Source organism: Grammomys surdaster, unplaced genomic scaffold (genome assembly GCF_004785775.1).
Source record: "Grammomys surdaster isolate TR1022 unplaced genomic scaffold, NIH_TR_1.0 126187, whole genome shotgun sequence".
Lineage (NCBI taxonomy): Eukaryota > Metazoa > Chordata > Mammalia > Rodentia > Muridae > Grammomys > Grammomys surdaster.
Genome location: NW_021620993.1, coordinates 8657975 through 8680001, shown reverse-complemented (window position 1 = coordinate 8680001; position 22027 = coordinate 8657975). Strand labels below are relative to the sequence as shown.

The 22027-nt window shown below is 51.9% G+C and overlaps 2 protein-coding genes across 2 annotated transcripts in view; one reads left to right on the top strand and one right to left on the bottom strand.

Moving 5' to 3' along the window:
* Positions 1-4863, top strand: part of Cabp7 (calcium binding protein 7) — a 10877-nt gene extending 6014 nt beyond the window's left edge. Inside the window, exons 2-5 of the mRNA XM_028758184.1 lie at positions 1008-1151; positions 1996-2108; positions 2377-2530; positions 2780-4863. Coding sequence (XP_028614017.1) covers positions 1008-1151; positions 1996-2108; positions 2377-2530; positions 2780-2907 — 539 coding nt within the window. The 3' untranslated portion in view covers positions 2908-4863. The remainder of the gene's footprint in view (positions 1-1007; positions 1152-1995; positions 2109-2376; positions 2531-2779) is intronic.
* The window catches only part of Zmat5 (zinc finger matrin-type 5), a 32215-nt gene continuing 14285 nt past the window's right edge, over positions 4098-22027 (bottom strand). The window contains exons 2-6 of the mRNA XM_028758185.1: positions 19324-19476; positions 13493-13555; positions 11474-11554; positions 9497-9608; positions 4098-4433 (exon numbers count right to left, since the gene is read on the bottom strand). Coding sequence (XP_028614018.1) covers positions 4304-4433; positions 9497-9608; positions 11474-11554; positions 13493-13555; positions 19324-19450 — 513 coding nt within the window. The 5' untranslated portion in view covers positions 19451-19476 and the 3' untranslated portion in view covers positions 4098-4303. The remainder of the gene's footprint in view (positions 4434-9496; positions 9609-11473; positions 11555-13492; positions 13556-19323; positions 19477-22027) is intronic.

Sequence of the window (22027 nt, the reverse complement as noted above, 5' to 3'; positions counted from 1 at the left end):
TCTCTCTCTCTCTCTCTCTCTCTCTCTCTCTCTCTCTCTCTCTCTCTCACACACACACACACACACACACACACACACACACACACACGCACCTTGACTTTGCCTACTGAGTGAAATTCTACCCAGGGAACAATCAATTTAGGCAAGGCCATGAGGATGGCAGGTGAACAAGGAGCCCACAGGGAGCTGGATGGAATGACTTGAAGTCTGTCCCTCTAGGGAATGTTCTTTAGGAGCCCGCTGGATTTGATTATCACGAGATGGCAGCAGAGAGACAGGTAGAGCAAAGGTGGGAGGTTAGGAACCCTCGGCGGCTTCCTGCTGTGCTTGCTTTAATGGTGCTCCCACATACCACCCATTTGCTGTGCAGAAGACTAAGGCTGGCCTAAGAGCATGTCTTGTATTGTTTGGTCCCAAAGTCCCAGTCAAGTGCATTGTTCCCTAGGTCCAAGTGCAGAATCCCTCAGATCCTCAGGCCTAAGTCTTCCCTACTGTACTTATGGAGAGTGTGAAGCTCAAAGATCATGCCTAGGCCTGGTGTGGATCCGCTATTATTCCTATCTTTGTCTAAACCAGGAGGCCTGTGAGTTCGATCACTCACTAGCTAGAATTATGTGGCCATCCCACCATGAGCTAGTGCTGCCTGATGGGACAGGAAGTCCAGCAGGAAGGGATGAGGCAGGATAATACCAAGTAGGGAGCCTTCAGCAGCTAACCTGGCCAGCATCTGGTGCTCTCTCTGTACCCACCACATGGTGTAGTCCTGAGTACACCAGGAAGGCTGTCAGACCCAAGTGTGGTCACTGTCTCAGGCCAGATGTACCTTTGTCTCCTCTTCCTTGCCGGCCCAGAGATCCCCCAGATCACAGCTCAAGAGTGTATCCTGGACACCCTATGACTGGCTCTCAACAGAGCTATAGGTTCTGAGTGGAAATCTCAGATCTCAGGAATCTCAGAAAGGGGCTGCTGGGGACAGGGCTGATTTCAGCTTCTCTGTTCCTCCACAGAGATCCGAGAGGCCTTCAAGGTATTCGATCGAGATGGCAATGGCTTCATCTCTAAGCAGGAGCTGGGAACAGCCATGCGCTCCCTGGGCTACATGCCCAACGAAGTGGAGCTGGAGGTTATCATCCAGCGGCTAGACATGGATGGTGAGATGCCCTGCCTGTTTACCTGCCCACCATCACCCCAGGACCTGAACTGTGGAGTGGACCTGAGTCCACTCTGGTTTTTGCTTCCTGGGTGGTCATGATGTACCAACAGTTCTCATCCTAGAAAGTGGAGGCCAGAAGAGGTATGACAGTCCTAGGGTCCAAGACTGCCCCTCTCACTCTAGTCTGAGAAAGATTTTAAGTATGGAAAAGGAGTGTGGGATAAATAGCTCAGCTTTTACCACACAAAGAAACGGCGGCTGCATTTGCCACCTGGTATTTTTGTTGTTTGTTTTTTGAGACTGGGTTTCTCTGTGGAGCCCTGGCTGTCCTGGAACTCACTCTGTAGACCAGGTTGGCCTCAAACTCAGAAATCCACCTGCCTCTGCCTCCCAAGTGCTGGGATTAAAGGCGTGCGCCACCACTGCCCGTCCTGTCACCTGGTATTTTTATTAAAGATAGACTACTGAGAATGATTAGTAATGCCAAGTCCCCCCAGAGTGCAAGGTCCTTTCCCATCTGTATGGCAGAAAGGAGGATATCAGTGGATGATCACACTGTGCTGAGGGCCATGAGAGATCTGGGTGTACCAGCAGGGTGTCCCACATCTGGGGACCATCTGCTGCTCTCCTCCCACATGCTCTTCTGTAGAGCTCCACCACGTTTGGTAGCCTTGACATTAGCTCAGAGCCTGGCACATTAGGCACCCCTGAAATTGACTGAAGGTTCAGGGAAGGGACTGAGGTGTCACGGTTGGTCAGAGGCAGGCCAAGACTCCATTTCATGCCCTGAACTCTGGGGTGCCTGCTCATGCCGTCTCAGCTTGACCCTGTGCCCACTCTAGGTGATGGCCAAGTGGACTTTGAGGAGTTTGTCACACTCCTGGGACCCAAGCTCTCCACCTCGGGGATCCCAGAGAAGTTCCATGGAACTGACTTTGACACAGTTTTCTGGAAGGTATGCCCTGGCTGAATGGACTCTGCTCTGTGGAGGTGTCGTGGGGGCCTGTGAATGGTTAGACCCACGCCACAACAAGTGGGGGATGACCACTGTCCACTGGGTGTCCTGCTCCCTGGAGGCCTGGGCTCCTGCGGAATGAATGCAGTAGGTGCTTCAGTGTTATGGAATCTGGAGGCCTGCCTTTGGGATTGTGCCTTTGGGTGCTGGGTGGGGGCTGTGGCAGGGTAATGGCCAGAACACTTGTCCCTTTTGCCACCCACCCCAGTGTGACATGCAGAAGCTGACAGTGGACGAGCTGAAGCGACTCCTCTATGACACCTTCTGTGAACATCTGTCCATGAAGGACATCGAGAACATCATCATGACGGAAGAGGAGAGCCACCTGGGCACTGCTGAGGAGTGCCCTGTGGACGTGGAGAGTGAGTGGCCTGCCTCGGGGTGCCCTGTGGATGTGGAGAGTGAGTGGCCTGCCTCAGGGCTTTCTGGGTGGGTTCCAGTGCTTGAGCAGGTGCACACACCAAGGGTTGCATAGGGGACCACTCACTTATCCCAGTCTGGTGTCCCCATTTGCCCCAAGTCAAGTCCTTTTGCCAAAGAGCAGATCTGATTCCATCCCTTCACTGTCCCCCTTTGTCTCTTTCCCTGGTGTTCCTGGTGGGCGGCTGCAGCCTGTTCCAACCAGCAGATCCGCCAGACGTGCGTGCGCAAGAGCCTGATCTGCGCCTTTGCCATCGCCTTCATCATCAGTGTCATGCTCATCGCAGCCAACCAGGTGCTGCGCAGTGGCATGAAATAGGCACCATGTGGGTGCCCACCTGGCGTCCGCAGCGCCCACTCCACACCCACCGCTGCCTGCAGCCCTTCCCCCCAGCTTGCTCCCTGGGCCACCAACCCTGGGCACTTCGAGCCTGGACATGGACCACCCAATCCTCACCCCACAGGCCTTGCATGGAGCCATGGCCCAGCTGTGGAGGACCTGGTGGTGGCTTTGAGGACAGCCCTAGCCCCTATACCCTGCCTGTGCCCTCACCTGGCCTGCGTGTAGCATTCACTTCCCACCACTCAGGAGCTCCTGGAAAAGGAGAGACTTGCACAGGAGCCTCCAGGATCCAGTTAGTGCTGTGATCTTTTAGGCAAGCAAGAAACTCGTGTCCAGAGCAGTGGGCAGGGTGGAGGTGGGCACAAGGCTGAGGCTCCTGGGTCTCTTTCTCTGACACTCCTTAGACCCAAAGCTAGTCCTCCATGCACTTTCTGGGGCCTGTGTCTGCCCATTTCACAGGTGAGGAGCCTGAGGCTTTAAGGGCCTGAGATCTGGTTTCAGATTCTTCTTCCACGGGGCTTTTCAGGAAAGGCAGATGCTCACGCAAGATGGAGCATGAGAGGGCCCCAAGGCCCATGAATTTCCGAGCCACCCACCAAAGGCTTAGAGACCAAGGGCAGAACTGTCTCCTAGCACAGAACCTAGAAGCCCAACTGAGGAAGGAAGCAGAGACCCTGAAGCCCGAGTGACTCCCCACTGGACAGGGTGTAACCTTGGAAGGCCCTGAGCCACTCCCTAGGGATCTGAGTCCCCTGAGGGTCTGCCACAGCCCTACACTCTCAGTGGCCACAGACCACTCTTCCAAGTCCAGGGCCTGCCCTCTTGGGGGGCCCCCCTTCTCTGCACCCTCGAGGCCGGAGACCAGCTCTCACGCTTGCTCCACCTGTGTCACACCATTTCTTGGCACCAGCTCAGCCTGGGCAGATGCAAGCCTACAGCTCTTCAGGGGCCGAGACGGTTGGCAGTCCTCAGCTCCCTTCCCCAGCCTGGGGCCACTTACTAGCTGGGCTGTTGCCACACTGGCATACGCTATGCCCAGCCTGGCTGAGCCTCTACTACCTTAAGTACCCTGGAGGGGCCACTGTCTCACTCCAGCCCACCTGTCCCCTGATGGAGGCAGGAGGACGTAGCCAAGAACAGCATGCCAACAAGAGACAGGCCAGCCATCAGGACAGACTTCCTTTATAAACACTGGGGTGTTTCTCACCCATCTTCTTGAGAAATGCCCCGGGGATGGTGGGTGGATGGGGAGGCCAGGCTCAGAGGCCCCAGGGCAATGGAGGGAAGGCGGCTCTGCTTCCTAGGTTGGGCAATTGTCTTTACGGTGACTGATGAGACAGGTGGGAAGTCAGGCAGGGAGGTGGGGAAGAGCTCAGCCCCACTGGACTCTGGACTGTACGGACCATCCTCCGGGTGGGGGTGCCCGCAGGGAGGGGGGCAGCTCCTGCATTGGCGGCCAGCCGACGGGGTACTGGAAGACAGTGGTTCTGATGGGTTCAGCTCTGGAGAGGAGAAAGGTAGAGGGTTAGAGCAGGGTACCTCGCAGACCCACCTTGCTCTCCCACTATACTGACTGACAGAAAGGGTGGCCACCTGCAGGGCCCTTCTGGAAGTAGAACCTTGATAACATGCAGACCCTCTGAGCCCAAGGTGGGGGCTGGCCATGGAGACTGAACTACCAGAATGGCCTTGGGCAATATGGAAGTACCCTTAGCGTCCACCTGTGAGGACTGGTTAAATATTTATGCACGTCCACAGCAGAGAATGCTATGCAGCCTGTGTAAAAAAATCAAGGCCTATATGCACTGATGAAGAAAGATATACTATGTAAGGAGAAAAAGCAGCTTATAAAATAATGTATATAGCATGATACTATTTTTGTTTAAAAATATAGAACATATATAAATGCATAAAAACAACCCTGGAAGTTACGCGAAATGTCAGCCCTGGTTCTGTCTGAATGGCGTAGTTACAGGTGGGTGGGGGTTGTTTCTTTTAACCTTTTTATATTTTTCCAAAGTCTTACAAGCACACAAGCCTCTGAAAGCAGGAAAGGGATTCTAAGTTATACAGAAGCCTTACTTCTCATCCCACTTACTCACCCCCTTACTCACCCCTAAACTCAGGGCCCTTCTGAAGTGGTCCTTAGGAAGGGAGGGTCCTTGGATGCAACCCAGAACATCCAGACCCAGAGCGGCATACAGGCAGCCTGCCCTGCCCCCACCTAGACCCTGCAGAGCTGAGCCCACCTATCTGACATCCCAGGTGGGCACTGTTCCTCAGGATCTTTGAAGCCACCTAGGGACTCTCAAAGGGTGGACACTAATGGCATCTACACTCCAGACCTGGCACCAGAAGGCCATTCAATGACACAATGACCATGCCAGGATAAGAGCTCTCATGAGAAGAGACACCATGACCTAGAGAAATCCTGGAATCCTCATGCAAACCCCATTATTCAGGTAAGGCGGAACTATCAGGAAGGGGTCAGCCACATGTCCAGTTTTACGAGCACACAAGCCTCTGAAACAAGGAAAAGCAGCAATATACGGGGTCCCTGCCCCTTCGGTTCCTTCTATCTCAACTTTCAGGAACTTCCTGCAGTTCCTGACCATCTCAGGTAGCAAGCAGCCATCTCTCTGCAGAAAGAGAGGGACCTGAGTATCCTGGGAGGTATCTGGACATGCTGGGCCTGAGAGGTGGTGATGGGGACTACTTGAGAGTTTGCCTGGCCACATCCATCCAGCCTGCCCTAAGGCACGCCACACCTGCATAGCCCAGAGTGGAGGTCTTGCTGGGAGCCCTGAATGCAGCTTCTAAAACTCCCACTGAGAGGACAGGGACACCCCCTGCTCAGTGGCTGCCTGCCTGCCTGCCTGCCGGAATGTGCAGAAAGCACAGAGCAGCTCCTGACATGATTTATGGTGCTGAGGGATTTTATAAGCTCCGCCAGGCACAGAGAAGACTGGGTGTAGGAGAGACTCCACAGTTGCTGAAGATGTCAGCCACCCGGGGCTTCCCATGGGGTCACAGTAATGGCTAGGCTCCCTCAGGAAGGAATGGTCTTGGGGAGTTCCTGCCCCTAAGCCTCAGAGCCATTCTCTAAGGAGTGGTTCAGACAGTGTATGCCTGCTGAGGCTCCTGACAGGAAAAGGGCAGCCTTCACGAGACCTTGCCAGGACCCTGCCTCATGGGGTCACAGGTGTACAATACTCTTCATGGCCTGCTTGCTCTGTGCACAAGGGCAGCAGCAGCAGCCTGCCATGTTCCCAGCCCTGGTCCTTATCAAAAGGAAAGTCTTACAGAGGTGAATGTGCAGGGCAGAGCACTGGCCCAGAGAAGGGTGCCTGCGGGAGATTAAGAAGGATAAACGCACAATCAGAAGAGCCAACAATAGGAAGCGTGGACAGCAGCGCCTGGCCAGCCGGGGATTAGTCTGTGCGTCCTGTCCGGCTGAGGCCAGTGGCTCCCCTTCTGCAGCTGTCTGCTCTTGGCTGGTTCTTCAGGGTCAAGGCTGAGGAAAGGAGCAGACATCAACAAGCTAAGCCTCCCACCCCCCATTAAGAGTCAGCCTGGCTTTGTAGAGGTTTTCTGCCTGTGGGTGCTGGAGCCCACAGGTCTGAGTGGTGCTAGGTGATCCAGGTAGCATCCCTGGAGGGAAAAGCAGACATCCTGAAAGGAGGAGTCCCCAAAAGGGCTCTTGGTGCTGTCAGCCAGGCTAGGGTCTGTGTTGCCCTAAATGTATCTTCATAATCACCATGTCCCAAGGCAGAACAATTTTCTTCGTGAAGGCTGAGTAGGGTTCTGCCAGGAGAGGAGAGGCCAGTGTCCAGTGTGACCCAAGTAAGGTTAAGAGGTAGATAGCAGGCTGCATCTCAGGCCCTGTCCTTGCACACTAAGCCTTGAGTCTGGGGTCTTCCTAAGAGGACACTGCAACGGGCATCGGGAGGCCTCAGGAGTGGTGTCCTGGGGCCAAGGCACCTTCCAAAATTAGTGGGGTTATGGTGTGGGGAGGAGCTGAAAAGGCTGCAGAGAACAGCCCAGTGGCAAAGGGAACCCTGCTCCCATAGGGTGCCTCTCCAGGATGGGGGACAGAACAGGGCCCAGAGATGCAGAGGCTGAACACAAAGCTGGAGAGGTTTGTGGAACAGAATGGGGACACATCTGAGTAACCCTTCTCTCCCCTGACCCCCTGTTAATGGGGGGTGGGGAGGCTAGACAAGCTTGCTCTGCCCTGTGAGGAAGTCATCTTGCCTGGAGCCTCAGGAAGTGGGTGCTAGGCACACAGACACCAGGCAGCTACAGAGAAAAGCAATTCCCTGAGAGTGGCCAGAAGGAAGGTGGCCCTGGAACCAGGATTCAGAGTTCTAAGAACCTAGGATGGCACAGATATATCTTCCCACATTTAGTTACTGCCACTGTCAGCTGAGACCTGGGGCTGCTGGGCCCTTGGCAGCCCTGATCATGGTAGCAGAGGAGCTGGGGGCCCAAGCAGCAGGGCCTCCTTGTCTGACCAAGGACCCAGGTACCTGAGCAAAAAGAGCACACTGCAGAATTGCATAGCAGTGTGCCGGGCTCCCTAGCTGCCCAGGACCATGTACAAGATACACCATGACCACCAAACCGTGCCATCGTGTGGCCACCACCTAAAGTAGTGACTTGGTCTGGTCAATCCTCCTCAGTTTCCCTTTCCTTCCCCTAGTGCCCACACCCACATTGAGAATGCCTGTCTGCGCCCAGGCAGGCACTGGGTGCTGTCTACTTATCTGTCTCTCACTCAAGGCCTGAGATATGATCTTCCTAAGCCTTCTCACTGCCCCTGGGTGCCTAGGCTGTCACTCCCTCCCAGGGAGACTACTGAGGCAGAACAGCGGAGTAGTCAGGTGATACATCACAGTTAGCAAGCGGGAAGCTCAAATAGACCCTTTTGGTGGGCTCAGAATGAATACCCCATGGCTCTCTGACTAGCATGAACCCTCTTACATAGCAGAAGGAGCCTACATTCCTAGTCAATGTTCAAAACTACATCCCTTTAAATGAGTCCAGAAGAAAGAGGAGTTATTTTCCTTATATTCTGTTTAAGTTCTATCTGTAGTGTGTGTGTCTGTGTATAATTTGTTTTTTGTTTGTGTGCTATTTAAGATGGGTTTCTCCATGTAGCCTTACTGTCTTAGAACTCACTTTGTAGACCAGGCCTGCCTCTGCCTCCTGAGTGCTGGGATTAAAGGTCCCACCACCATCTGGCTGTACTTTATATGTATGTGGGTGCTGGGAATTGAACTTAGAACCTCTGGAAGAGCAGACAGAGCTCTTAACTGCTGAGACATCTCTCCAGCCCTGTACTCTATATTTTTAAGGTGGGGATACAGATACAGGGCACAGGTTAAGGTGAGAGCACTGGGTACTCGTACAGATGATTTGGATTTGATTTCCAGCCCCAACATGGCAGCTCACAACTATCTGTAATTCCAGTTCCAGGGGATCTCATGCCCTCTTCTGGCTTCCACAGACACTGCATGCACATGGTGCACAGACAAATATGCAGGCAAAGCACCCATGCACATAACAATGAAGCCACTGGGCTTGTTTGTTTGTTTGTTTTGAAAAGGTAAAATTCAGAGCAGGTCAATGCCATAGCAGAGGCTGGAGACACAGCTCTGCAGGTGAGGGCACTGCAGCCAAGACTCAAGACCCATATGGTGGAAAGGGAAAACTGACTCCAGAAAGCTGTCCTCTGACTCACCTGCAAGCCGTGGAGTGCGTGCATGTGTGTGTGTGTGTGTGTGTGTGCGCGCGCGTTCGTGCGTGTGTGTCTAAACCTCCTCCCAAATACATTTAAAAATATTAAATAACAACACTAATCCCTTTCCTCGGGGACAAGAAGCTCACCATTTACCCTGTGGCAGAGCCCAGAGGAAGGTTTTTATTCCACAGAATGTCTGACTGACACCCTTACCAGAGCTAAGCCACTGTCCCTCGGGGCCAGAGAGATACACGGAGTCTGAAAATCAGGAGAGATATGTACAAAGCCACACACTGCTTTCACACTCAGCCTTAGCCCTTCTACCTCCTCTACCCTGGCCTTGTTTTCAGCTGATAGCATGTGGCTACAGAAGCTCCTACCCCAGCCCTGTGCATCTGTCTGATGACGTGAAGTGTGGGCTGCGTCCTGACTCTCCAAAGAGAGGAGAGCACATGACCATCCATGCGTTAGGAGATCCTGGCTCAGCACGTTCCTGGTATAGGAAGAGAGGATGCCTATTTCAGAGCATCCCGAGTCCCAGGGACTCAGTGGGATAATGACCTTGTTGTCTCTTGAGTTTCTGCTTTTACAGAGCCCTACAGGGGACAGTGAGCCAGGTACACAGGGAGCTTCACTGCCATAAGGTGGGGCCCTGACCTTTAGTCACAAATGTAAGTAGGGAGCCACATCTGTTTCCAGGAAACTCCGTATGGGGGTTCATGGTTGGTCCCTGGGCCCCGGCAGTTCATATAGACGTCTCTGCTTCCCCCAAAGGACAGGCAGCTCCCAGAGGGAGAGGAGGGATAATCCTGGAGCCCGTACCTGCTACTTGGGGCAGAGCTTAGCCTCTTAGCTCTCTTCTCCAGCCAGTCTTCCAGGTGGCCCTCAGGAAGCTCAGCAGTCTCCAGTGGCCATTCTCTGGCCCGCCTCTCCTCTGCGGAGGACAAAGTGACAAGGAAGGGTGAGGGTCAACCCTCCTGGCCTGAATCTCACTCTTCTGCAGAGCAGCAGGTGCTGGGAAAGCCCTGGGATGATGTATGCTCTGTCAGGAGGAAGTGGGCCAGTAGGTCAGGATCAGAGCCACAGGTTTGACCCCTCCGTTCCACTCACTAGCTCCCCAGATCCTCTGTGCACAGTGACCTAGTGCTCTAAGCCTTGTTCTGCTCCATGTCAAACAGAGACACTCTGGCTATCTCCAAGCCTTGAGGAACTAGAAGCAGGACAATGAACACATAGCTTCACTCTCTAGAGGGGACAGGCAGCTCCCAAATTAAACTGGGGATGCAGGAGGCAATGTGGACTGTAGGATGGGGTTGCACGTACAGGTCTCTGACCCTAGGTAAGGTAATAATAAGTCTCAGTTTCCTGGTTTTTCTCCTCACTGTACTAAAAAACAAGCAAGAATGGAAAGAACTCATACATGCTGGGTGAGAGAGAGCTAGGGAGCCAGGCTCTGAGCAATGTGGGATGGGGTCTTCTTATTTCATGTATGTGAGTACACTGTCTGTCTTCAGACACACCAGAAGAGGGCATCAGATCCCATTACAGATGGTTGAGACCACCATGTTGTTGCTGAGAATTGAACTCAGGACCTCTGGAAGAGCAGTCAGGGCTCTTAACCACTAAGCCATCTCTCCAGCCCTGTGGGATGGGGGATGGGGTCTTGAACCAGGGGAAAATGACCTGGATCCATATTGACTCAGGACCAGGCTCTGCACCGACACTATATAGGCATCCTCTCACCCATCTTCACAGTCACTCAGATGCCAAGGTTACAGGGAGCTGACGGAACCAGAAGCACTTAAACTTGTCAGCTGCCCCAGGCCTCTTCTTAGCTTTGATTCCACTGAACCCTGCCTCCTGCTCAAGGCCCAGGGCCTGTGTTCCCTCAGTGTGAGCCAGCCATTCATTTCCTGACAGTATGTGTAGCCAAGAGCTGGAAGCTGGAGGCTGCAACTGCCAGAACTCTGGCTGGCCCCATGAGATCTCACGTCTGCCCCGGGAAAGCTCCTGGAAACCCTATGTGGTGGCAGCCTGCAGGTCCTTCTGCCTGAGAGCTGGCTCATTTTCTCTACCTGTTCAATAAGGTGCTACAGGTGACAGTGAGGAGCATCCAAGGGGAACCTTCTGGTCTGTAATTGGGAACAAGCAGTGAGTTCCAAGGCAGCCGTGTCAGCTTTCCCGGAAGTCACAATAAACAGGCTGAACTCAGCACAGGCAGTGCTTGCTTTTTTTTTTTTTGGGGGGGGGGGGGGGCCCCCCCCAGGTCTCAGGTATTCAGGCTTGAACTAGCTATGTAGTTCAAGTTCAGGAGGACAACCTTAAACTCCAGATCCTCCTGCCTCCACTTTTCAAGTCTAAGATGACTTGTGTGTGTCCAGCCCAGTAGGGAAGTATTGTTTGCAGTCTTTGTCCTCATAGGGTGTAGGGTACTTGCCTGGTGCTGAATAAGGATTCTTGTGCTGCCTGACTGCAGGAGAAGGGGAAGGGAGGGGGGAGGGGAGGGGAGGGAAGTAAGCATCCAGGAACAACAGAGACTAGTGAGGGGGCAGAAGTGAGCCGAAGGCATACCTTCAGGGTCCTGGGAAGAAGTCGCATGTGTTTCATTTCCAAGGGACAGAGCCCTGTTCCTGATGCCCACCCAACTGGAAGATTCGGGGATTCCCCATCAGCCTGGGCAGTCTTGGTTACTCACATAGTACATGACAGTAAGGGAGAATGTGGGGTGGCACAGAGCAGCTTCCTGGTAGTAGAGTCTCTCCCATCCCCACCCGCCACTCCTGCTTCACCTCTGCATACCCTCCGCCTGGATGCTCAGCTCCTGCAGATCCTGTTCTGACATGTGGGAAAACCTGCAGTTGGAGCCGAAGTCGCACTGGCCTGCAATGGGAAGACAGTCTCTGTCAGGGAAGTTCTACTGCGGCTGAGGGCACGCTGACAGACAGCTCTCAGAGCACTGGCCTGCAATGGGAAGACATTCAGTCTCTGTCAGGGAAGTTCTACTGCAGCGGAGGGCACGCTGAACAGACAGCTCTCAGAGTTGTAGGGCAGGATTTTAGGATCTAGAGTAGCAGCTCCAATCTGGAACAAAAAAATCAGACTCTCTCTGGCCCAACTCACACTCAGCAGCCTGATGTGGCAGGCTGGCCCATCGAGCATCAGGACTCCTTGAGGGTCCAGCTACAGCTTGTCAGTGCTGGGCCACACAGGCATGAGCAGGCCATCCGTATCACCAGTCCATGCTATGGGGCTAGTATCCGTGGGGCTCAGTGAGCTACATGTGGATTCCTGAGAGGCTCATGCTTTCTCTCTAGGCTAGGCCACTATACACCCTGTGCCCCTACCTGGTACTCTGCCAGCTCACTTGGCTTGGACAAGCAGCTGGACTGCTCCTCAGAGACCTTGGGGGCATCTTTGCCAAGGAGAAGTCAGTTTGGATGACTTTCCCATTATCAATCAAGGATTCTGAAGTATGTCTTTGGAAATTACAGACCAGTGGTGTCCTCAGCTGAGATAACTACTAGCAGCACACACATACCAAGGCCAAGCCTGTAGAAGAAAGAGGGGGTCTGACCTGCAGGCCTGGTGGCCACTGGTCAGGCAGGTGTCTCCTGAGGCCCAGCTTCCCTAGTCCAACAGGTGCCTGCCCCACGGCAAGCTTCTGCATGCACGACGTGAGTCCTTGTGGTTTCCATTTTTGGTTGCCAGGAAGCTCAGGACCAATGCCTTAGGAGCACACAGGCCCTCCAGAATAGCACAGAGACTAATTATTCCACAGTCATCTGACCTTCCATCCTTAACTGTGTCTTTGCTTCCCTTACTGACTGATACCTTTATTTCTTTTTTGAAATATATATTCTTGGGCTGGAGAGATTGGTCAGCAGTTAAGAGCCCTGACTGCTCTTCCCTAGGTCCTGAGTTCAATTCCCAGCAACCACATGGTGGCTCACAACCATTTGTAATGGGATCCAATGCCCTCTTCTGATGTGTCTGAAGACAGCTACAGTATACTCATCACATATATAAAATAAATAAATAAATAAATAAATAAATAAATAAATAAATAAATAAATCTCAAAAAAGAAATATATATTCTTTTTTCTAAACATACGGCTTGCTATATAACCTTGACTGGGATTTCATTCTTTTTTTGTGTGTTTGTTTTTTTGAGACAGGATTTCTCTGTGTAGCCCTGGCTTTCCTGGAACTCACTCTGTAAACCAGGCTGGCCTCGAACTCACAGAGATCAACCTGCCTCTGCCTCCTGAGTGCTGGAGTGCCGGGATTAAAGGCATGCACCACCACTGCCCCAGAAGCACAGGGCCAGAATGAGCTTGAATTCTTAACGCTTGTGCCTTCGCCTCCCAAGTAAAGATAGGCAAGCACTGCTACATCCGTCCTATACTCATTTTCTTATGAGCTGAGTACTAAGCCCTTAAAGGAACACTTAGTATATGTGCTTCTGACTCTGAACTTGTGATTCTAGACCTCTTCCTATCTCTGCCTGCTGGGAAGGAAGACACAGGAGGTCAGATTCCCTGGCTAACTTAACCAGCTGGTCTATGACCTCATTAGTGTTCCCTGGCTTATGTTCATAAAGGGCTTCTTATTCTAGCTGAGCCAATAAAATCATATTCTACATCTGAGGGTCTCCCTAGCTGAGAAGACATTCCTAGAGATGGTTCAATTGACCAGTTAGCTAAAGCCAAGACTACAAGTGGTTCAGGATGGTGGCAGGGACTGGAGGAGACACTACAGGGTGCCATGCAGGCCAGACAAGATGATGCTTTTCTGTCAGGACCAGGGCTGAGCACTTACCTGTCAGCAGGAACTTCCTGCAAGGCCGCTTGTTCTGTTCATCCAGCAGGATGGCAGCTGCATCTGGAAGAGAAGGCTGGGTTCAGATGATTCCACCCAGGAGGCAGAGCCTCATGGGTGTGACATGAGTGGTACACAGTCCTAAGAAGAGAGTGGGGGAGTGTAAGCTGGGGTTGGCCACAGTAGGTGGAGATAGTAGACAGAGGGGTTCAAACTGAGGTGATCTCCACTCCTTACACCCCCCTCAGGACCAGCTAAGATCACAAGGCAGCTTGAGGCTAGAGGCTCTGGGTTGCAGGTTGTCTGCACAATGCATTTGGGTGGGGAGGTTTATTTGAAAAATCTAGCACCACAGGACCTCTGCATACTTCCTACAAGCCTGTGAGCACAGTCACAGAGCACACACATGTCCTACTCTACAGCAGGCCACATGTACAATGGTGACCTATCACCTAGTAACGTCATGACTGTTCTAGTTGGTGACAGACACACAACAATGTGTCTGTTATTAAGTAGCTCATAGTATTTCAACATGAAAAACTTTTCTCAAAGTCCTGATACACAGGATGGTGCTTCCTTCCTTCCTCTCCCTGCTGGGGACTAGGGATGGCTCACAGAGGGAGGCTGTGACCCCCACTCTTCATTTCTCTTGGCATTAGTGGTGGAGACTCGAAGCCGTACCAGCCACGCCCTGCACAGGACTTCCCAGACGTTATTCTGGATGTTCCATTAACTCTGGCTTCTAATTTTGTCTCTCTTTATTCTCATCATACAGTTATGGTTTTAAATTTGTGTGCTTCTCAGCAGGAAAGGTACCAATCAGTCAAAACTCTATGAGTAGGCCAGGCATGGCGGTGCACACCTACAGTCCTTGACACTCAGAAGGGTGACACAGGACCATCTGAGAATAAGAGGACAAGGTCAGCCTAGGACAGATAGTCCTTCCCTTCCCTTCTTCTTCCCTTCTTCCCCTCCCTCCCCCTCCCCTCCCTTCCCTTTCCTTCCCTTCCCTTTTTTTTAAGACAGGGTTTCTCTGTATAGCCCTGGCTGGCCTCAAACTCAGAGATTCCCCTCTCTCTGTCTCCTGAGTGCTGGAATTAAAGATGTTCACCCAGCAAGATCCTGTTTCGAAACGAACAAAAAAAACTCTGAATAAAGTTGGTAGGCCTGACCTCAGAGGCCCTTCTATCTTCCCCGGACAAGAAGAAAGGTAGGCTGAACAATTGACTATACCTTCCTGAAGGCCACGGGCTCTTCAGAGTGCACATGGCCACAGGAAGTTGCTGTCTTTCCAGCTCTGTTTTTCCCATGTAAAGGGAGGGAAGCTCCCAGCTGGCTGGGCCGCCATGGAAGCTCACTAGGCCAACGGATGGGGAGCCCTGAGAGGCCAGCGGTAACTGCTGGTACCTTAGAATCAGAGGGCTTGGGCAACCTTGGTACCTTCCTTCCCAGCACTCCCAAGTAGAGATGGTTGCCCATCCTGACAAGACTGCTGTACGGTGCTACCAGCACCATCCTGCAGAGGTAGGGGCTGAGCCCGAGGCAGGGAATGAGCTGTACAAGGACAAGCGGTCAGGGAGCAGTGGTCAGGGAGCCGCAGCCCTCAGCCTGCACTGTGGTGTGAGTCTAGAGCCCTGTTCTTTCAGTGACTGTTCTCAGGTGGCCGGGTAAGTAACAGTGCTATGGGAACACTTCCCTGCAGAACAGCAAGTAGATATCAGGGCAGAAGTCTTCTGGGATGGGAGATGGTATCAGAGAATTCATACAGTGTGAGGGCACTAGGCTGGAGAACTAGCTAGCTATCACTGGGACTACAGACACTAATGGCCTACCTTCTCCTGGGCCTAGTACCACTGAGGCTGGTTGGAGGGCTGAGCCTGGATCCCAACCCAGGGTCCCTGAGTGGATGGCTGAGTGTGGGAGAATCTCATGCTACCTAGCCTCTGGCTGGCGTATCTCCATCCAACTGACTTCCCGGCACGAGGCAGCTGTGACAACGCATGGGCAATCAATCTATTCCTCTCAGGCTCTCTGTAGTCCAGATGGGCTTGAACTTACGATCCTTCCGAGTCAGCCTCCTGTGGGGCCAGGAGCACAGGCCTGGCTCGCCAGCTGGAGTCTCAGGCTCGCCTGTGTGTCGCTCCCTCTGTGGACAGGATCTCACTATGAAGCCCTGGCTGGCTGGCTTTGGACTCACTGTGTTGCTCTGGCTACCTCAAACTCTTGATTCTCCTGCCTCAGCTTCCCAGGTGCTAGGATTACACAACACGTGCACATTTTCCAGTTCTGTTTTAATTCCCCCAAGAGGGATTATAATTGCTAAAAGTTCCTCCGTGCCTCTGAAGGACTCCAAACAGACCCTGTAGCAGCCCAGGCCTACTCAGAGAAGCCTTGCTCCTCGACTTGACACGGAATGTTCTTTGTGACCTGAAGATCAGTCCTTCGGGCTTCACCTTCCCGAATACCCAGTGGATGTCCCATGCTTGTTAGCTCTTTGTCTCTGAAGCGTTCACTCAGCACATCCTTCCTGTGTACCAGGCAGGATCAAGTGCAGATCAAGAGAGACCTTGTCCTTCCTTCCAGTCCACAGCTGCACTACTGTCCATAGATGTCATAGCAGTAAGTGTTGAACCTGTCACCTGGCTCAGCCCTGGGGATGAGAAGGCTTCCTGACTTGAGTTCTGAGATGCAGGGACTGTCCTGATGTGGAAGGACAGTGGGATAAGCATTCCACAGAGAGGAGATGCAGGGCAGGAAGGAAATGTCAGCAGAACCCAGAAGCCAGAGCGAGCCAAGGACTTTGCCCAAGATGGCTCAGCAGATAAAGGTGCCTGCTGTCCAGTCTAAAGACTTGAGTTCCATACCTAGAACCCACATGGTTGAATGATTCCCACAAGTTGTCTGCATGTACACACACGTACACACTCACTCATGCACACACAAATACATGTAATAAGTAACTCATACAACACTGTGTGAAAAGAGAGCCCTCCCTGCTTTATCTACCTATGAACCTTCGAAGGCTGGCTGTGAGCTCAGTACTACCAGGTACTCACTGAGCAATGGCTGAGTAGCTAAGCTCATGAGACAAAGGGCTTGAGATCCATGTTTTTGGAGACATACAGACATCGTTCCTACTTCATATACCCTTCTATGCTAGTCACCATGGGACTACTGCGCTCCTTCCACTGTTGTTATGTCTCTTACATACAATGAAGTTAGGCTCACGTGCTCAGTGACTGACAGGCAACTGGTCGTCAGGGCCTGGGCGTGTCCTAACCATGGCCCATGGCACACCATGCTGGAGGGCTGGTGGATTTGTCTGAAGGGACAGAATAGTGCTGAGTGAAGCCTCAGCTCTAGGTGACATGCACAGTGCCTCTTGGGGTCTGCAGAGCTGCTGGGATTAGGTAAGGGGACGCTCCTCAAGGGAGACTCCTGAGGAAGCAGAAAGAGCTCATGTGCCAGCTTAGCCACCAACAGCCAGAGACCCTGGCTGCTCTATATTTAAGGTCATCATCTGTAAGTGGGGGCTCCTAGCCACACAGAGCTGCTCAAAGGACAGTGTGTAGTCCTGACGAGGGGACTCATGGCATCTGCCCTTTCACCTTTCTGTAAGGAATATGAAGACCTCTACTGCTCAGCCCTGAACCCAGGACATGGGAGTAGGAGTCAATGCCAAGATGATCTTGGCCCAGGTGATACCAGATCAGTTTTCACCGGATCTAGGAGACAGGGGACTTGCCTGATGCCAGGTTTCTTAGAAGCCCAATTGTTCCAGAATTCCCACCCTACCTCCACTCTCAGTCTCTGACGCCACAACTATGCTGGTGGACCACTCTCCCTCTGTCAAGTCTCTGAGCCTTGTTTTCCTCACCTGAAATAGGGCAGCATCTGAGAGATTTAAATATGCCATAGTGAGTTCCAGGATAGCCAGGCTACGAAGTGAAACTCTGTCTTTAAAACAAACAAACACCGGGCGGAGGTGGCGCACACCTTTAACCCCAGCACTTGGGAGGCAGAGGCAGGCGGATTTCTGAGTTTGAGAGTTCGAGGCTAGCCTGGTCTACAGAGTGAGTTCCAGGACAGCCAGGGCTACACAGAGAAACCCTGTCTCAAAAAAACAAACAAAAACAAAAACAAAAACAAAAAAACCCCAAACAACAACAACAAAAAAAACAACCATGGCCGGACCCAACCCCCAACCCTGAAAGCTGCATGTGGAGATGCTGACAGAGGACCAGTGTTGTTCCAATTGAGATGAGGTCTTGCAGTATTCCAGGCTGGCTTCAAACTCCTAGATGTGTCAGGTTTAGTGACTCATGATACGATACTATACTTAAGAGACTGAAGCAGGAGAATTCCTGCAGGTCAAGGCCAGCCTGGGCTACATAGTGAGTTCCAGGTTCCAGGTCACCTTATGCTGGAGTAAGATCCTATTTAAAAAGACAAAACAAAACCCTGCTGGCCTCAAGTGATCTTGTCTTAGTTTCCTAAGTAGCATCTCCAAGCTACTAAGCCTCATTAGCATTTTTCTTTAAAGGTTCCTAGATAATCTAAAGGCACAGTCAGGGTTGAGAGACACGAATGGCTTCCCCTTTCCTGCCTTCTTGGCTGCTAAGACTCAGTTTACAACTTGCCAGCTCTGAGTCCTGCCCTATTCCAGCTCTGAACCTGGAGTGTACAGACACTACCCACCTTATGCCGGGAACTCCTGGTCCATGGCAGCCACGATGCCAATCTCCTATACCTTTCAACTGGCTCAGGACAGCTCCCACCTACGGCTGCCTATTGAAACAGGCCCTGTGTGGAAGCCTTCCACCTCAGCTCATCATCAAGCCATTTCAGGGTGGAGAAGCCTTTCCTCAAGGGCCCAGCCTTCCTTCTGGCAGAACTGTTTGGCACCTCTGTGCTCATCACTGAATACCCACTTCCCACATCTGACTATAGCCAGTAGCATTCTCCATAAGGTCGCCCTGGAGATCCGGCCACTGCCCACAGTCAGCTTCAGCTCCCCCATGCTTCTCTTAAAGGCTGCACCCTACCCCCCTGCTCCCAGAAGATGTCAGAAGTCTCCCTGTATTTCAGCCAGTGGCTCAAAGACTAACTCCTCAAAGAGGGCTCTTCTGACTCACAGTATCTCTTAGGTAGTCCATGGTAGGTAGAACCTAGAATCCTTGGTCACGTGGCTAGGAAAGGAATCACCACCCTGGTCAACTTCTCTCTCTATTCTTTGTTTGACTTGCTGGCTTGCAGTGCTGGAAATCAAATACAAGGTCTTCTGCATGCTAGGCAGACAATCCATCCCTGAGTTATACCTCAGCCTTTGGCTTTGCTGTTGTGTTTTTAAACACAGGGTCTCATTAGGTAGCCCTGGGCTAGCTTGGAGTGCACTATGAAGATCAGGCTAGCCTCACCTCAAACTCCTCTACCTCCTGAATGCTTGAAACAAAAGGTGTGCACAAGCACAGATGTACGCACACACAGCCCACAGACAATTACAAGAAGATAGAGCTGAAGAGAAGATTTGGTGGTTAAGCGCATTTGTTGCTCTTGGAGAGGACCTGGGTTTAGTTTGCAGCACCCATATCATGGTTCCCAACCATCCCTAACTCCAGCTACAGAGCATTTGACACCTTCTTCTGACTTGGCACCAAGCACACATGTGGTGTACTTACACACATGCAAGCAAACACTTATATACATAAAATAAAAATAAACATAAGAAAAACAGTCCATCCAAGACTGTCCCTGAAGTGGTCCTCATCTGACAGAAGGGAAGGTCGGGGTGCAGGCCTCAGGAGCCCGCCTCCAAGCCTGTGAGCACTCACCTCGGAACATGTCATACCACACCTTCTTGGCCTTGAGGTGCTGCAGCCCATTTAGGTGCTTCTTTCGGTTGTGGAGGTTATCCTGGAAGGAGCGGTCACAGTAATCACAGAAGTACCGCTTCCCCATGGCACCTCTACCATATGCTGGGGCCCCTGCAAAGTCACAAAACACTTGATCAGACCATTAAAGAAAACTTCATGCACCAAAGCTCTGGGCACAAGGCCCTCAACTGAGCACTGCAAGCCAGGCCTGGTCTGTGGAGTCTATAGAGCTGACAATTAGTAGTTAGAGGCCTCATTGTATAGAGGCCTTACAGCTCTGCTGTTCCCAACACTGACCAGCCCAGCTAAAACTTCAGAGTATGAGGCCCAAGTTTGGAGATTTATTTCTCTAAGTTTCTAGGTAATTCTAATAGTGGACAGGCTGGAGGACCATCACCATAAGCCCTCTGGCTAGCCTCCTGTGTCCCTGTCACATCTGGGATCTCCTGTGTTCTCTCCTGTTTAGGCCTTCTCTCTGTTCCTCTCACATGCCAGACATTTGTCTGCCTTCTTGTGTTTGTACTTGCTGCCCTTGGGCCTGGATGCTGTCCCTCAGATACTGTCGCAGGCTCACACTTGGTCCTTCGATCTTTGCTACCTTCTTAGTAATCTACCACAGCTACTGTATCTGAACTCGACCACTGTGTCTGAGCACGCAGGCTCCTCTCCAGTTCTGCACACTCCGTTTTATTTTCCTCATAGCACTTATCTCCTTTAGAGCAATGAATCACTTGTTATGTTACTGTCTTTCTTCTCCAACAAGAATATAAATTCACAAAGGCACGTATAGTTTGCTGTTTTTGAGGTGCCCTAGCACCTGAATAGTACTTGGAATAGAGTAGACAATCAAGCCTTTGCAGTATAAATTAAAGAGTTACCATGTTCTCTTTGGGACGATTGGGATTCAGAGGGAGGAAGTGATTTGCCTAACGTCACACAGCTGGTAAGCAGAAAGCACATTCAGGTCCCCTAAAAATTCTGTTATCAAGTGTCCTCCCTCCTACAGCTAGCTCAGTACTCAGGGAAGCCAGAGAGTTCCACAGCAGGTGCTGACAGCTTCCTGAGGAGACTACTGAATCTCAGGGGAGGAGGTTCCTAGCCAGAATCAGATGGAAATGTCTTCAGGCCCTCAGCCACATTCCCTCAGCCACCACTCCAATGCCGGGAGTCTAGGGCCCAAGGTGGGTAGTGATTCTGTTACTATCACAGCCAAGCGTTGGGTCCTGCAGCACATTTTGGAGCCACACAGAGAGACCCGCAAAGACTGAGGCTAGAGAAACCTCACATGATGGAGCAGGGTCCTGAGGTCACCAGAAAGATGGAAATGACTTCCCCGAGGTTACAAGGTAGCTGCCTGGAATAGTAGGCAAGGCCCCAGACTGCCAAGTACCTGGCAGACAAGGCTGACTCTGGGAGCCAATCCACAGAGCAAACAGATGGGGGAACACACCTCAGGAGGGAGGGACTGGGGAGAGAAGGAGAGACAAACAATTGCCCTGGATGGTTCAGGCAGCCAAGCTGGCTGACGGAGAAAGTTGCTCCTGCAGCAGACAGGGATGGCAGCCATTAAGTCAGGGGCTGTAATGGGATCAGGAACAGCTAGTCATTCCAAATGAAAATGTATAAAACCTCTCTTCTCCCATTACTTCCGAGAAACTGCATCCCAGACACGGGGACTTGATCTATTAAATTTGGCAGCTCTAATGCACCCCGTCTTGCCAATAAACTTATAGGAACTGGATTGAAATTGTAAGAGATGAACGCTTAACGGCCGAGTGCTTAACCAAGCCGTTCACGAAGCCTGAAGCTCCAAGGAGCTGCTGGCTCCGGAGAGTAATGGGAAAAGGAGGGGCGGAGGAAGGTATCCCTCTGGGAGACTGACATGGAGCAGTGGCTCTGCAGCAGACTGAGCTGGACACAACCTCAGGGCACTGAGAAACCAGCTGTGTGATCCTGTGCGAGTCACTGTCCCTTCTTGACCTATATGTTTTACCGTGTGCGTATGAGGCAATGGATGAGAACAACCAGCTGTTGGGTCAGGAGCAGTGTAAAGAAGCATATGAATGCACGTTTGCATGTTAACGTTAGGCTGCAGCTCAGTGGCGGAGCACATGCCTAGTGCGCATGTGGCGATGGGCTCAGTCGCCAGCACCATAAATAAAAGGATTATGAACTGAAACCAACACTCGTGCTTAGCGTCAAGTGCTCAGGGAGCATTACTGGAGCTGTGGTCCTGAGCTAGGAGCTTTACATGCATCCTCCACATTCATGCACTCTTGGCATGGGTGCATGAGATGTCATGAGACTTCAGGGTAAGGGCACTGACTAGTCAAGGTCACACCACGAGAAGGCAGCCGAGCTGGGTCTGCACTGCTAACCCCTGAAGTCTCCACCAAACCATGCTGACACTGCACTGTTCACTCACCACACCCTGCACCACGCTGGCCCCTTTGAAACCCAAAACATATGTATGAAAACCTACTGAGGAATGAGACACTAAGGATTAAAGAGGTGCCATGAAGCGCCCTGGTCACAGAACACGTTTCAGAGTAGGGAAGCCTCTACTTATACCATTGCAAACATTAGCCCAGGAGGAAATCTAGGCCACATGCCTCTCTGTCTGCTTGTTCAGCCACACTAGAAACAAAATAAGCCCCAGTGG